The sequence below is a fragment of the Malania oleifera genome, chromosome 8, assembly GCF_029873635.1.
Source record: "Malania oleifera isolate guangnan ecotype guangnan chromosome 8, ASM2987363v1, whole genome shotgun sequence".
In the NCBI taxonomy this organism is placed as follows: Eukaryota; Viridiplantae; Streptophyta; class Magnoliopsida; order Santalales; family Ximeniaceae; genus Malania; species Malania oleifera.
The window spans coordinates 63693833-63707974 of record NC_080424.1 but is presented as its reverse complement, the minus strand read 5'-3'; the positions used below and the strand labels follow the sequence as shown (position 1 = coordinate 63707974).

Below are 14142 nucleotides of genomic sequence, written 5' to 3'. Positions count from 1 at the left end.
TGTAGGTCTTTTGGGATTTTTTAAAGTCTAGAATATGTTAAAAAATTGCATATACTTTTTAAAGCAAAGAAATTTTTTTAAAAAGAAATATTTAAGAGCATAAAAAATGAAAATTTAAAAAATTCAATCGTAATTTGTAAACTACTTCTTGGCTATTCTAAAAAGACTAACTTAAATTAAGTTAACCTTGCAAAGAGATAACTATTCTATAACATTACGAAGTTCTAACTTTATCCATGATATATAATGTTCTGGAAATGTTTTCTTGGGTTTAAGACTTCTGGGGAGTACTTAGGTTTAGGGCATTCATTTGATTGAAACATTTGGTTAAATCTTCTACCCCAATCTTACATCAAATTCACACTTCCATGTGCGTAAGCTTCAACCACAAAGTCATAAAGGTGCACCCTACGAATGCTTGGCCCTCTATATATTTTGCGTTTACTTTTCTGGAGTTTGGCACTTTTTAGATTTTGCCTCAGGGCATTGTGGTCATGCCTCGTCTTTGAGTCTCGTCTCCATTGAGCATTCTGAAATATTGCTACCTTGTATACATATTGCAAGTACATGTGTGAATTGACTCCTGCATGCAGGTTGCTCTGGAAGGGAGTTTTTGAAATTTTATTAGTTAGTTTGATGTTTTAGAATCTTGTGTGCATCTCACAAGGCGGATTGTTTAATAGAAAATCATTTGTTTCTTCGCAAAGGCTTGCATTATTATCACTTTTGCTTACATGTGCTTTTGACTGTCATAAAAATTTATGGTGCATGATTTCATATTATTACCATTTTGGTTCTTAGCATCATCTTTTGGAGGTCGAAATGGTATCTGTTCGATTTCATTTTGATTTATTTAATGTGCATTGCATTTCAGATTTGCTGCCAGGCTGGTGGCTTGGTTTCTAAGCCGGATAATGGGAGCTTCCGTTGGATTTCGGGTTGGTGGGTGGAAATGTTTAAGGGATGTTGTGGTGAAGTTCAAAAAGGTTCTATTTTTGTTTTTTATTTTGTTTTTTGTTTTTTTTTTTCCCATTGCAACCACTGAGTTTGCGTTATTTTTTTTATTTGATGTAAATAACACGGGTAGACATGCTCCACATTTTCAGTTTACTCTTTAAATTGGTAACTATAGTCCCTGGTATTTTTCATATAATTATTTTGTGGTTATAAAAGTAATTTGCTTTGTTGAAAATTTCAAGTTTCCAATTCAAACATGCATTTTTTGGTTCCATTGATTGAATTGATTGATGCAAAGTTATTTGATTGTTAATTTATCTGTATATTAGGCTTTGACATCTTATGGAAAAGTTCAGTTTGACCTAAATTTTATTAGAAAAAACGAAATTTATAATTTTTTTTTTTTTTTTTAAGGAAAAGAAGCTTTATTGAAATGATAGAAAGGAGAATAAAATATGGTATAGGATAATAAGAAGTCCTCAAACATAAGTAGAGGAAATAAACTATATGAGAAAAGAAAGATTTTTAGAAGGAACTTTAGTATCCCAGATGCCTCAAAAGAGGAGAAGAAACATTGACCTTTACCAGATGAGAAAAGAAAGATTTGCATGAATAGTTCGTGGATGAATCCAACATCCAAATTCTTGCATCTCACCAATTGGAGATAAAACTACCTTCTAACACAATGGACGAAAAGTAAGCTCCTCCAAATCTCTATCATTCAATTGTTTTTTAAATTGAAACGAAAAGATCCCCCTCAAGAATAAGAAAGAAGGGAATCACATGATTATGGCAAGAATAAAGAAAATACAGATGGGGAAATGAATAGGACAGTACTACCTCCCAAAACTGAATACAATTGCCTCAATCTAAATGAAAATTTTTAAGAGAAAGAGAGACCAAAGACTTTCAGAGGCAAGGTTTTACAATTTGATTTTGACTAAACTTTTGAAGCTACAAAAGTATGAAAATTTTGATGGAAATTTCAATTTCGATGTTAGTTTTGATTTCAATTCGAAAAAAAAAGAGTGAAGCACAAAATTCTTTTATGAAACTCTAGAAATGGTTAATAGACATAATAATGTAAGTTTTAGGACTAATATATTACAAATTAAATATATCTATGTTTTGTATGTGGCGCAATAGTTGTAATATAATATATGTATCAAACATATTCGTAATATAATCTGTGTACTAAACATGTTCGGTTAATATAAATGAAATTCATAAATCAATTAAGTATTATTTATTTTACAAATAAAGATAATTTAGACGTTCATGGATAAATAAAATGTTGTTGTAAGTTTGATCTTCCATATAATTTCAAAAGCCGTTGTAATAATATTTTGTTTCAATAATATATATATATATATATATGTATATATATATATATATATAAATTAAGAGATAAATTTCACTTTGCATCTAAGTCTCACATTTCAATTCAAAGAAATTCATTCTATAGTTAAATTGTTAAAATTTTGACAAGTTTTGCTGAAATTTTGAGATTTTGATAAATTTAGGATGGTTTGTTGAAATTTCGATGGAACTTATGTATGATGGAAATCAACTGTCATTTTGATTTCAAAGGTAATGGAAAGCAGAAATTTTGAAGGAAATTTCGACAATTTCATGGAAATTTAAGACCATGTTCAAAGGAACTTTTAAAGCCCATATATGCATCCCTTCATTCTCTTGTAGCCCAAATTTTCTTTTAATAACTTCGTGCCAGAGGGAGTCTACCTCCATGGGAAAACAACCATTTAGCCAAAAGGGCAGTGTTTTTAGGCACCATGACCAAGACCCAACCCTGTCTTGTCCTTCAACCTTGATGTAGCGTGCAAGGTGGATTATTGATTGTATAGTTTGTATGATTTAGGGAGAATTACAGGGAGATTAAGTGGCAAAGTGAGATCCTCTTGCTCACAGGATCAAATTGGTAGTATAAGAGGTCTCTAATGGGTGTTTAATATATGGCTGCTAGGGACAGAAGAGGAAACTATGGCTGGGGAGCCATGAGGCTCAGGACTTGTGCAACAGTTGAGAGGTTGCATGAACTGCAAGAGAAAATTTGACACCTTAGGGGGCGTTTTCTTCACAAATATAATCATTGAAATGGGAGGTCTTTACACAAATAATCAAAGAAATGGAAGGAGATGGGATCATGAACAAGTAAGAGAAATTGAAGATAAACCCAATCAATTGTTGGGGGATGGAAGTGCCAATTCCAACAATGGGAGTAGATCATAGAGAGCTGCTTAATTCTTGGATTGGATGGATGGCATAGAGAGCTGCTTTGAGTACAAAGCTATTCTAGATTAAGATCATAGAGTCAAGTTGGTGGCTGCAACATTGAGAGGAGCTGCTTCTACTTGGTGATTTGGGGTTGAAGGATTTCATTAAACAAATGAAGGGCTGTGTAGTTGTTTTTATGCTTCTAAGCAAGCCAGAAATCCATTCTTGTTTAATTCCGTAAGATGCGTGCTTGTTGTTGGAAGCTAAGAAAACCACTGTTTCAGTGACATCTTAGGAAGACACGATGCAGGGTCGACAAGGTGCTTTCTAAATTTCTCCTACAAGATGAATATTTAGTCTAAGGGAAACAAGCTGTGTGTTTCAACTGGCTCTTTAAGAGAGTTTGTAATTGCTGAATCGCATGGTATCAGGCGTACATGGGCCTTGCATATGCTGGATCTTTATGCACAGGTGAACAAGAAGAATCTAAGAGTTTTTCACTGAAAATGCTATTGGTTAAAAAATGCTATCAGGTGTCCGAAAAATGCTATTGGGTGTCCCTCTTCTACGGGAGATAGTCACTGAAAAATGTGTCCCTTTTGTCTCAATATGATAATCCTTCTTTGGGAGACAGAGAGAGGGAAATACAGCAATCTGATTTCAAAATGATAGTCCCTCTTGACTCAAAATCCCACCTATACTTACCCTAGAAGCATCACAAGCCACCTGAAAAGCTCTACTGAAGTCTGTATGCCTAAGTATAGGTGCTTTAGCCACCTTCTGTTTGACCTCTCTAAAAGCTTTAGTAGCGGATGCTTGTTGGGGTCCAATGAAACTCTTCTTTCTTCAGACACTCAATGATAGGAGCCATGATGGTGCCAAAATGCCTTATGAATCGCCTATGAAAGTAGTAATGTTATGGAAATTACGAGTAATAGTCCTAGGCTTAGGCCACTCTCTAATTGCTCTAACATTTTCTGGATTAGTGGCTATTACATGCGCAGAGAGAACAAAACCAAGAAAGAGCACACTTGATCGCCTATAGAAAGTAGTTTGGTTATGAAAACAACGAACCTCAGTATTAGCCGTAGGCTTAGGTCCCTCTTTTATTGCTTTAACATTTTCTGTGTCAGTAGCTATTCCTTGCATGGAGATTACAAAACCAAGAGAGAGCAGACTAGATTGTGAGAAGCTGCACTTCTTGAGGTTAGCAAGTTGTTTCGCTTGCCTCAAGGTGACAAAGACCTCATAAAGATGTATCAAGTGCTCCTCCCTAGTTTTACTGTAGATCAATATATTATCGAAGTTGGCCTGCTAAGAACTTTCCTATGAATAGTTGTAGAGCATGTGTCATAACCCTCATAAAAATGCTAGGGAGCATCGGAGAGTCCAAAGGGCATGACCAACCACTCAAATAGACCATCCTGGATCTTAAAATACGTTCTCCAATCATCTCCTAGTCTATTCTAATTTGGTGATACTAGTGTGCAGGTCAATCTTGGGAGTACCAACTAAGAGCCAACTAGCATATCAAGCATATCGTCAGGTCTAGGGATAGGGAACTTATATTTGAAGGGAATTTATTGATGGCTCTACTGTGCATAGACATTAACTAAGATCCATCATTTTTTGGAGTTAGAAGAGCTGGTGCTGCAGAAGGACTAAAGCTACGTCTCACAAAGCCTTAGTCAAGGAGTTCTCCTACTTGCGTATTCAGTTCAACATGCTTTTTAGGGTTCGTCCTATAATGTGGCAAATTAGGTAATTGTGAACTTCGAATGAGATCTATGGCATGCTAAATGTCTCGCATAGGTGGTAGCTCACTAGGTGACTCACTAGGCGCAACATTAGAGAGCTCAACTAACAACTCTCCTACATTAGGTGAATGCTCACATGAAGACTCTCGAACCTCAAAAGGAACCTCTCAAGTGATGACTGCTCATATGCACCTATTTTCTAAGCTCTCTCGCTTAAAAGCTCTATGATCTAGCAAGAGAATGCTTTGTTGGACTTGGACTTGAAGGGCAATCTTGTTCATTAACTTAGGATCCTTAGGAGTGGGATTGGTAGGGGTCAAGATGATATTCTTATCTTTGTCCTAAGTACAAGTGTTTTCCCTACCATGATTGGTGACATCATGATCAAATAACCATGGTTGCCCTAATAGGACTTGGGCCACATCCATCGGGATTACATCACAGTAGACCCTATCCTTATAATCCTCTCATTTGGATGGTTACAAGACACCACTCAGTAACTGGTATATTTGTGTTATTTAGCCAATTCACGTTAAAAGGATGAGGGTGTGGCTCTCCCTTAAGGTTCAATCTTCCTAGAGTAGCTTTGGAAATCTCACCCATGCTACTACCCCCAACAATAACTAACCTTTATGTCCTATCTACACAATGAATGAAGTGTGAAAAATAGTGGCCCGTTTCCACTTCCCACTATCCATGATAGTGGGTAAGGCACACCTAACCACACTAACACGATGGTCATCCTCTTTAAAATCATCAACATGGTCACCCTCATCTCGAGGGTACACAACAACATCTACAACTTGATCCTTAGACAGGTCATCGGTTTCACACTCTAAAGCTAAGGCTTGTTGGGGACAATGGGCAGCAATATGACCTCTAGCATGGCAATGATGACATTGCACAAATGAGCAACTAGCGTGAGGAATACTAGATCCATTAGTGCAAACAACATGATGAGACTTGATTTGGTTCATAAAATTCTCTAGGGGAGAACTGAGGGATGGTAGACCTAGACTGGGGGAAGGATTTGGAATGACGAGACTCATTCACTTGAGATGAAGACCTATGAGAGATCTTGAGGTATTTTTTGATAGCAAGAGCTTTTTGATAAGTTGCTTGTAAAGACAGGTGAAAATAATTCAATCTCTCACTTAACATATTCCTTAAGACACGAACCTAGCCACCAAGTGAGGCATGACCTCAACAATATCACTCCTAAGTTTCAGCTCCTCAAATATGTCAATATAGCTAGCTACAATAATGGTTTGTCTATGGTTCAAAAGCTCACTAAATTATTGGCTCCTATAGGAAGCAGGGAGATGCTTTTCTTTTCATCCTCTCATTATTTCCCATTAGGTAATAAAAGAGGTTCACCTAACTATTCTAGGTTTGTTGTGTAGTTTGCCAATACTTGTTTGCTGGTCCTACAAGTTCCATCTTGGCAAAACAAACTTTGTCCTCACCCTATATACGATGCCACTTAAATAAATCCTCTATCTCCGCTACCTAGTCTAAAAAGTTTCTTGGGTTTAATTTCATGTCATAGGCACACACATCTACCTTGACCCTTTTTGAAGCATCTCCATAGTCATTGCAATCTTGCCTAGGGCAACGTGGAGTGTGCCTAGGGTTGGGTTGGTACCCTACATCATTAAATTCCTCTAAGTTACCTTCCTCAAATCTATACTCTAGATTGAATTGGGGCTGGAGTGGCTGATCTAGTCTACCAGTTTATTTTGGGGCCTGACTAATATTTTTAGGTGCTAGAGGAATTCCTGGAGTAGGAAGAATAACCTGGGCCGGCCCTGTTGAATATGGGGACTCGCAGGGTGCCTAATTGTTTGTTCTATGTCAACTACAGCAGAGCGTTTACCTAACTACCTCATGACTAAGGCAAACTGTGTATTTTTTTTTTTTAGGGGGTAAAAGATAGTATATATTAAAAGGGCATCAAGGGGATGCCAGCTCGAGGTATTGGAAATCAACCACCTTGAAAGGTGTCATAAAAATAAAAAATTACACTGAAACATTTGCTACAAGTCCGCTATGCCAATTAGTAACCGCAGTAAACCACTGCTTTTTGCTGAATTGAAACGATGAGATTGAATTTTTAAGAGCTCTTCTGTACCTCTCTTTGCAAATAGACTGGAAAATTGTGAAAGGAATAAGAGACAAGGCCTTCCTCTTTTCCTTTATTGCTCAAATCCCTCTCTAGGCCTAGAGCTCCCCTCCCACTGAGCTGGTAGCCACCGACATTTGATAAGGGTCAGAGCCAAATTCCAAAGATTGATGCTCTAGGGGCAATGGAGAAGGATGTGCTCAATGTGTCCAGGGTTAAGATCTTACCATGAGATGCTTCCCAGGTAAAAAAGGCAACCTTTGTAGGGCAGCTATCTTCCATATCTGAAACCAAGGGAAGTGAGCATTGTTGGACTTTGGAGGAAAAAAGTCTCCTGTAGAAGGATCTGACAGTGAAGACCCCTTCTTGTCTAATAAGATTTTGAGTGTTTTGATTCTGTAACTAGTAAAGATTATTGTAGAAATTGGTGAGATGGTGGAGTCCCTAAATTTTTTGAGCGAGTGCTCAAATTTTTGGTCCACTGAGTTCTGAGGAGTGCCTAATCAGACAAATAAGGATTGGGTGTTAATTGGTGCAAGTTCAGTGGGATTGGTTTCAATATCTTTGTTGGTAACCACGGATACTGCAATATGTTGCAATGATGCTGAGGACGACTAAACTTAACTACAAGTGATATTGTTAGATTACCACTTTACCTAAAAGCTTAAGCTGTTAAGTTGTGGGCCGGAAATAAGACTTAACACTTCCCTGCATGTGCAGCCCTACAGCACGTGAGAAGATAAGCACATGATAAAAAACACCAATACAGGGAGTACAATAATTTTTTAAACACCAAACAACAGACGCGGGCAACAAGACTAGAACCTAGGACCTCTTGGTAATCAGCTCTGATACCATGTTTGATTACTACTTTACCTGAAGGCATAAGCTGTTAGGTTGTGGGCCAACAGTATATCAAACCTTAACAGATATGAATCCTAAAATTACTATAATGCATACACATGAAGCTATTGAACATAATGCAATGAGGGACTTCATAAGACACGGCAGATTTTTTTTTTTTAATGGTAACATGAAACTTGGAATTATGCATTCACTGATTTCCCTAGACATTCAATTGTTAGTCAAGGAATGTGAGAATTTGGTTACCCCACCAAGGATTTTGAACACAAATTGCATGAACCATCAAATTGTCAGTGTAACCATGCAATTCCTCAACTCCCAATTCTCAAATCCTCAAAGCAGCAGCCTTGAAATAGCAGCTGGGCCTCAATCTGAATGCTGATGGGCCATCAAAACTCAGAAATTTGCTCTGACAGTCCAAGATTAAGCTGAATTGATTCTTAGATGTAAACCAAACTTGACAATTCAGTTTTTAATAAAAAAAAACTTCAAAATTTCCAGAGAAAGTCCAAAATATCGCTGCTGGAAGCAATATCTCAAGGGTCTGGACAATACCATGGGAAGTTCAGCAACTCCCTCATGTGCGTGGCTGGTGTATGTGGCTCGTGGGGTGCCGGCAGGGCTCCTCTGGCGATGAAATTCTGTCTGGAGACAGATCAGGTGCTGGGTATTCTGGTGAGGGTGGTGGTGTATCAAGGAAGCTGCAGGTAATTGGAGATTCAGGGGGTTTCGGCCGCGAAAATTTCAGCCAGCATGTGGGGTCTCTCAGATGGTTGGATGGCAATGAAATTACATAGGGTGGTGTTTAGGATTCTGATTTTGATGGTGTGTCGAAAAATGGTTGCTGGAAATTAGGTTTTCGAACCTGTGGCACATTTGTAATTTCGGGAAAAGTTGCAGGTGAACAGTGCTTGCAATTTCTGAACTTTGACTGGTTGCGTGGTGATTGTGGTTTGTTCTTTGATGCCAATTTGATGTAGGACAATTAATGGAACTCAGCAATAGAGTGAGAATTGAGAGAATTTGGGGAGAGAACTAGAAGAAAATGGAAGAAGAAAGAAGAAAGAAGAAAGAAGAAAGAAGAAAGAAGAAAGAAGAAAGAAGCAGGACAGAACAGGACTGAAGAAGATAAAGGCAGAACAGAACAGTAATGAGAGAGGAGGAAGAAGAAGGGAGAAGAAAAAGAGAAGCAGGAATCTTGAGGGAGAGAGAGACAGAGAGAGGGAAACTGCAGCAATCTGATTTCAAAATGATAATTGCGCATCAACTTGCTTGTCCAGCACTTATACTACTACTACAACTAACACATATTTGCGAAATAACCCCAACTAAATAAAAATTTGCAGAATACCAAAGAAAGTCACTAAATAATACAAAGAGACCTGTAGTGGATGGCATCTATTTTAAATCTATCAGCTTCTCCACTGTAGAGGGGCTTGCGAGACCTTTTGAGGAAGCTGAAATCCTCCAAGTCATTGGAGGTTGCAATGGAGACAAAGTGCTAGGGCCAAATGGGTTCTCCTTATCATTCTTCCAATCAAATTGGGGTGAACTTAAGCAGGACTTTATTAACACTTTTGAGGAATTATTTAGATCGGGTAGATTCGGGAGCAGCATCAATGCCACTTTCCTTACCATGATCTCGAAGAAACCCGGGACAACCAACATTATGGACTTCCATCCAATTAGCTTGGTAGGAAGTATCTATAAGATCCTTTTGCTAAAGTCCTCGCTACAAGGCTTAAAAAAGTCACTCTGGAAGTCATTGGGCAATATCATCACGCCTTTGTGGCAGGAAGGCTAGTCATGGAAGCAGCCCTCATAGCTAACGTGGTAGTGGATACTTATTGGAGGGAAAAGAAAAACGGGGTGGTGTGCAAACTTGACATGGAGAAAAATTTTGATCATGTCAATTGGAACTTCCTTCTCTATACGCCTAGGAAAATGGGTTTTGAGGAGCGTTGGTGTAATTGGATTGCTCATTGCATCAACACACCAAGCTTCTTGATGCTTATCAACTAGCGACCCACTTATTTCTTTCGATCCTCCAGACTTTGAGATAAGGGGATCCTCTATCCCCCTTTTTGTTCATCGTGGTGATGAAGGTTTTTAGCCCCATGTTGATAAAAGCTACAAGAGAAGGGCTGCTCAAAGGCCTTAGAGTTGGCAGACACAATAGGTCCATGGAGGTTACACAACTCTTATTCACTGATGACACTATCATTTTTTGTAAGGATGACCCTTTCCACATTTTGAGTTTGAGAGACGTATCTTGACAGGGTTTGAGGTTGTTTCAGGTTTGAAAGTTAACCTTGGAAAAAGTGAAATCATTCTAGTTGGAGAAAATGTAGATGGGCCTCTCCTTGTTGGTCTTCTAGGTTACAAAATGGGCACTTTCCCTATTAACTGCCTTGGGCTACCTCTCAGCGCCAAATTCACAGATAAAGGAGTGTGGGATCCCATTATTGAAAAATTTGAAAAAAGGTTGGTTGGATGGAAGAGGAATTTCTTATCAAAAGGTGGCAAACTCAAGCTTATTAAAGCACCTTGATAAATCTCCCTGTTTACTTCATATCTCTCTTTCCCCTACCAACTTCAACCACCATAACTCGACCTCTAGAGAGGGCTTGATGATTGCGACCCTTGCCTCCATCTATATTACCTTCCAACATGACTTGCCTCCATGATCTGAAATGTGGCTGACCTTTTGCAACTGTTTCACCCACATCTTTTCGTATCTCCTTTGCCAAGTTGCAGAAAAAACTTGCGAAGATTCACCATCCCTCACCTTCTGCACCACCAGGAATGAATGTAGAAAACATCCTATGATTCCAGCCCCACCCTTGCTCCAAAAACTTTCCCACCTTTGTCTGCCTAATCGACAACCAATAGTTGCAATACCCTTGTGAAGATTCTGAAAATCCTGTCCCTTCGACCAAAAACTGACAACCCTTTGACGAAGCATGAAACTACCTTTTCCAATAACCTCACCCATCTACTGCAAATAACATTCTTCTTGATCACGAGCAGAGATAAACTTCTCTCGCCCTTGTCCAAACACAGATTGAAGGATTTTCCTACGATCTGAGTCACTTGGCTTTTTATATCCTTGACCAAAATTCATTGCAACAAACACATGATAGGGGAAGAGGGATAGTATCGCGAGGGGGAGAGAGAGGGAGAGGACGCAATAGAGAGAGAGAGACGAATAGGGAAATTTTCCCCCTTTTCGAAGGTACAATGCTTTTTTCTCTCTAGTCTCCTGCTCACTCTGATTCAACTTTCCCACTCTATTGTTTCATTTGGAATGCTAAGGCTCCTCCTAAAATTAAAGCTTTCACTTGGTTGGTTGTGCTTAATAAAATTAATACTAATAAATTGCTGCATTAGGAGACCTTCAAAAGGCTATCTCGATAATTGATATATGTGTGCTCTGTTACAAAAATTCAGAGACGGCTTCTCACCTTCTTTTGCACTTTGAATATTCTTGGAGGATTTGGAATACACTTTTTGGAATTTCTGGAGAGAGCTGGGTTTGCCTTTCTTCGGTGGTGAATTGTTGGCTATTTCTTTCAAAGGCTTTGGTAGGAGAAAGGACAAGGCAGTCTTATGGAAGTGGAATATTTGCAGTTTTATGGGGGTTATGGAATGCAAGGATATTCAATGGGAAGAAATTGAACGGGGTGCTGGTTTGGGGAAAAAAATCAGTTTTTGGCCTCAGTGTGCTGTGCTAGTTTGGGATTTTTCAGAGGAATTAGTTTCCACAAGTTACATAGAGATTGGAGGAACAATTTGGATTGTTGATTTATTATTTTTTGGTATTTTTTTAATCTGGTTTTACTGGTTAATTCCAGGCCATTTTTGGGGAGATGTCTCATTCTCCCTTGTGTAAATTCTCTTCCCATGAATAAAATTTTCTTTTGCACTAGAGAAAAAAAATTTTGAAAATAGAAATTTGTCACTTTGCCGCTGAAATCGAAGTATTTTTGTCCATGCTCGTCTCTTCAAGTATTTTGGTGAAGAGAATGGGTAAAGGATTGGTTGCTTGGTGCCAAGGAAAATTTTACTGTTAATCGTTTTTAGCTTTCTTTTTTCATCTTGCACTATATAGTTGCCCTGGAGTTGGTACTTGTGGTATTGGGTGTGTTCGTGCTTCTTAAAAAAAAAAAATTCTCTTTTTAATTGCTTGTTTGTAAGGCAAAAAATTATCGCTCTCGATTTGCATTGTGGCAAAGTATTGGTGCTAATTGACTGCTCATCTTTTGTTATTAAAATTTCATGGTTTATTTTGACTAATATTCCATTTATAAACATAGTCTATAACTATTCTGCTTGCAGTTCTCTATCTGGTGTCTCAGACAGGTCTGTTCTGGGCTAGAGAGCTTCATTTAGGCAAGCCTTCATGCAATTATAATGGAATGAGTTCAATTCTGATTGCTAATATTTTTTAAACTATTTTTTAAATGTTTTGGCTGTGATTGATATCCTGTCTGTTAGCCTGTTAGGCAACATTGAACTTAGATGAGTAGCATTTTTACTTTGATAAAAAATCAATGCTCCTATGGGATCATTTTGTTTATGGTCTTTATGTGTTGCAGGGTGCTGTTGAATCTGTATCCGTTGGTGAAATCAGACTCAGTCTACGTCAGTCATTGGTCAAACTTGGGTTTGGTTTTATTTCTAGGGACCCGAAGCTGCAGGTGTTAATTTGCGACTTAGAAGTTGTAATGAGACCTTCAAAGAAAACCACCAAGAAGGCTATATCTCGGAAGCCCCGTGCTTCAGGCAGAGGAAAGTGGATGATTGTAGCTAACATGGCAAGATTTTTATCAGTTTCTGTAACAGATTTGGTTGTGAAGGTAAACAGTGTCTCTCAAATGACTTTGTAATTCACTGGCTTAAGAATTATACTCTTGAGTCATTTTGTTGGTATTTTCTTTATTATAATTTTTTTCATGACTGAGTCAATATGTTGTGTGGGGAAGCTTATTGTGGTTACCAAGTTCCCTTATAGTGTTTTGGACTAACCCAACCCTACATGAGGCCCAGCAGAAAAAAGTAGTGTTTGACCTGCAGTAGGTCATGCATCTCTTTTAAGCAGTGAATTGTGCTATGTATGCTTTATATGTGGATGTGACATGACCATTTCTTGGTTTGAAGGCATATATCAGGCATTACTCTATAAACTCCAGATGTGTGCATGCATACTCTCACATAGACTGAGGCACACTGATGTTGTTATTATATGCATGTATATGGAGCCAACGTGGAACGTGGAATCATGGTTATATTGTTTCTTATGTTTGTGTGCAGACAAAAATTAGCATGAAGATGAAAATAATGGTTATAGAATAGTAATACTAGAAAGGCACACAGCATAGGTGGAAAGTGAAAATTTGTTTTATTTATTTTTCTTCTAGCTGTCAGAAATATAAAAAAAAAAAAGATATTTGCGTGTGGAACTATCAAAGAGAGGAAACTGTTAGTAGAAATATAATATTGAATGAAGAAAATGTAAAGAAAGTTAAAGAAAGAAAATATAATAATATTTGTTGATGGTTATCTCATTCATTTAGCATTTTTAGTGTGTTAGTGTTATGTTAACAAGTGAGAGTTTGGATTTTATGGTCAATGGTATGTACTTTTGACATATATTTTAAATAGAGGTGGAGGCCTATCATTGTGATTAGATCTTCCATTTTACCCAATTATTCAACATGATATCAGAGCATGATTCTGAGACATAAACCCTGATTGTCACAGCCACCATCAAAACCGAAGCCTAAAACCCTAAATCTGCTGCATGTCTACCATTGTAGAAGAATTTCCAGCGACACTGTAGCCCTAAAAAAACAGTCAGCAGCTGCCAGAAGCCAGAGCAGTCACTGGAAAATTCCTGGGCAACACTGTTAGTTCAGGAACACAAAATCCACTAGATTTTGAAAAAACAACACCCTAGTCACTGACACTGCTGATCTGCTCCCCACTGAAATCCCATCTCCAGACAGTCCCCCACGGGCCCTCACGCACCTGTTGAATGCTGCCAAGGCGGATCCCACACGCTGGAGCGTGAAGCCAATTTCAGGCATGTTTCTTGCCTGAATTCATCTAGCAGTGCTTGAATACCTCTAACATATTATTGAAATATTTTGTGATGTTATTTGTCCAAAGATCTCGTTTTTTTAGTTGCTCATGTGGGGTATCTGA

General features: G+C 38.1%; 1 protein-coding gene across 1 annotated transcript in view; it reads left to right on the top strand.

Annotated features, from left to right (window-relative positions):
* LOC131161600 (protein SABRE) overlaps positions 1-14142 on the top strand; it is a 134360-nt gene that overhangs the window by 21546 nt on the left and 98672 nt on the right. The window contains exons 2-3 of the mRNA XM_058117465.1: positions 875-986; positions 12534-12794. Of these exons, the coding sequence (XP_057973448.1) occupies positions 875-986; positions 12534-12794 (373 nt within the window). The remainder of the gene's footprint in view (positions 1-874; positions 987-12533; positions 12795-14142) is intronic.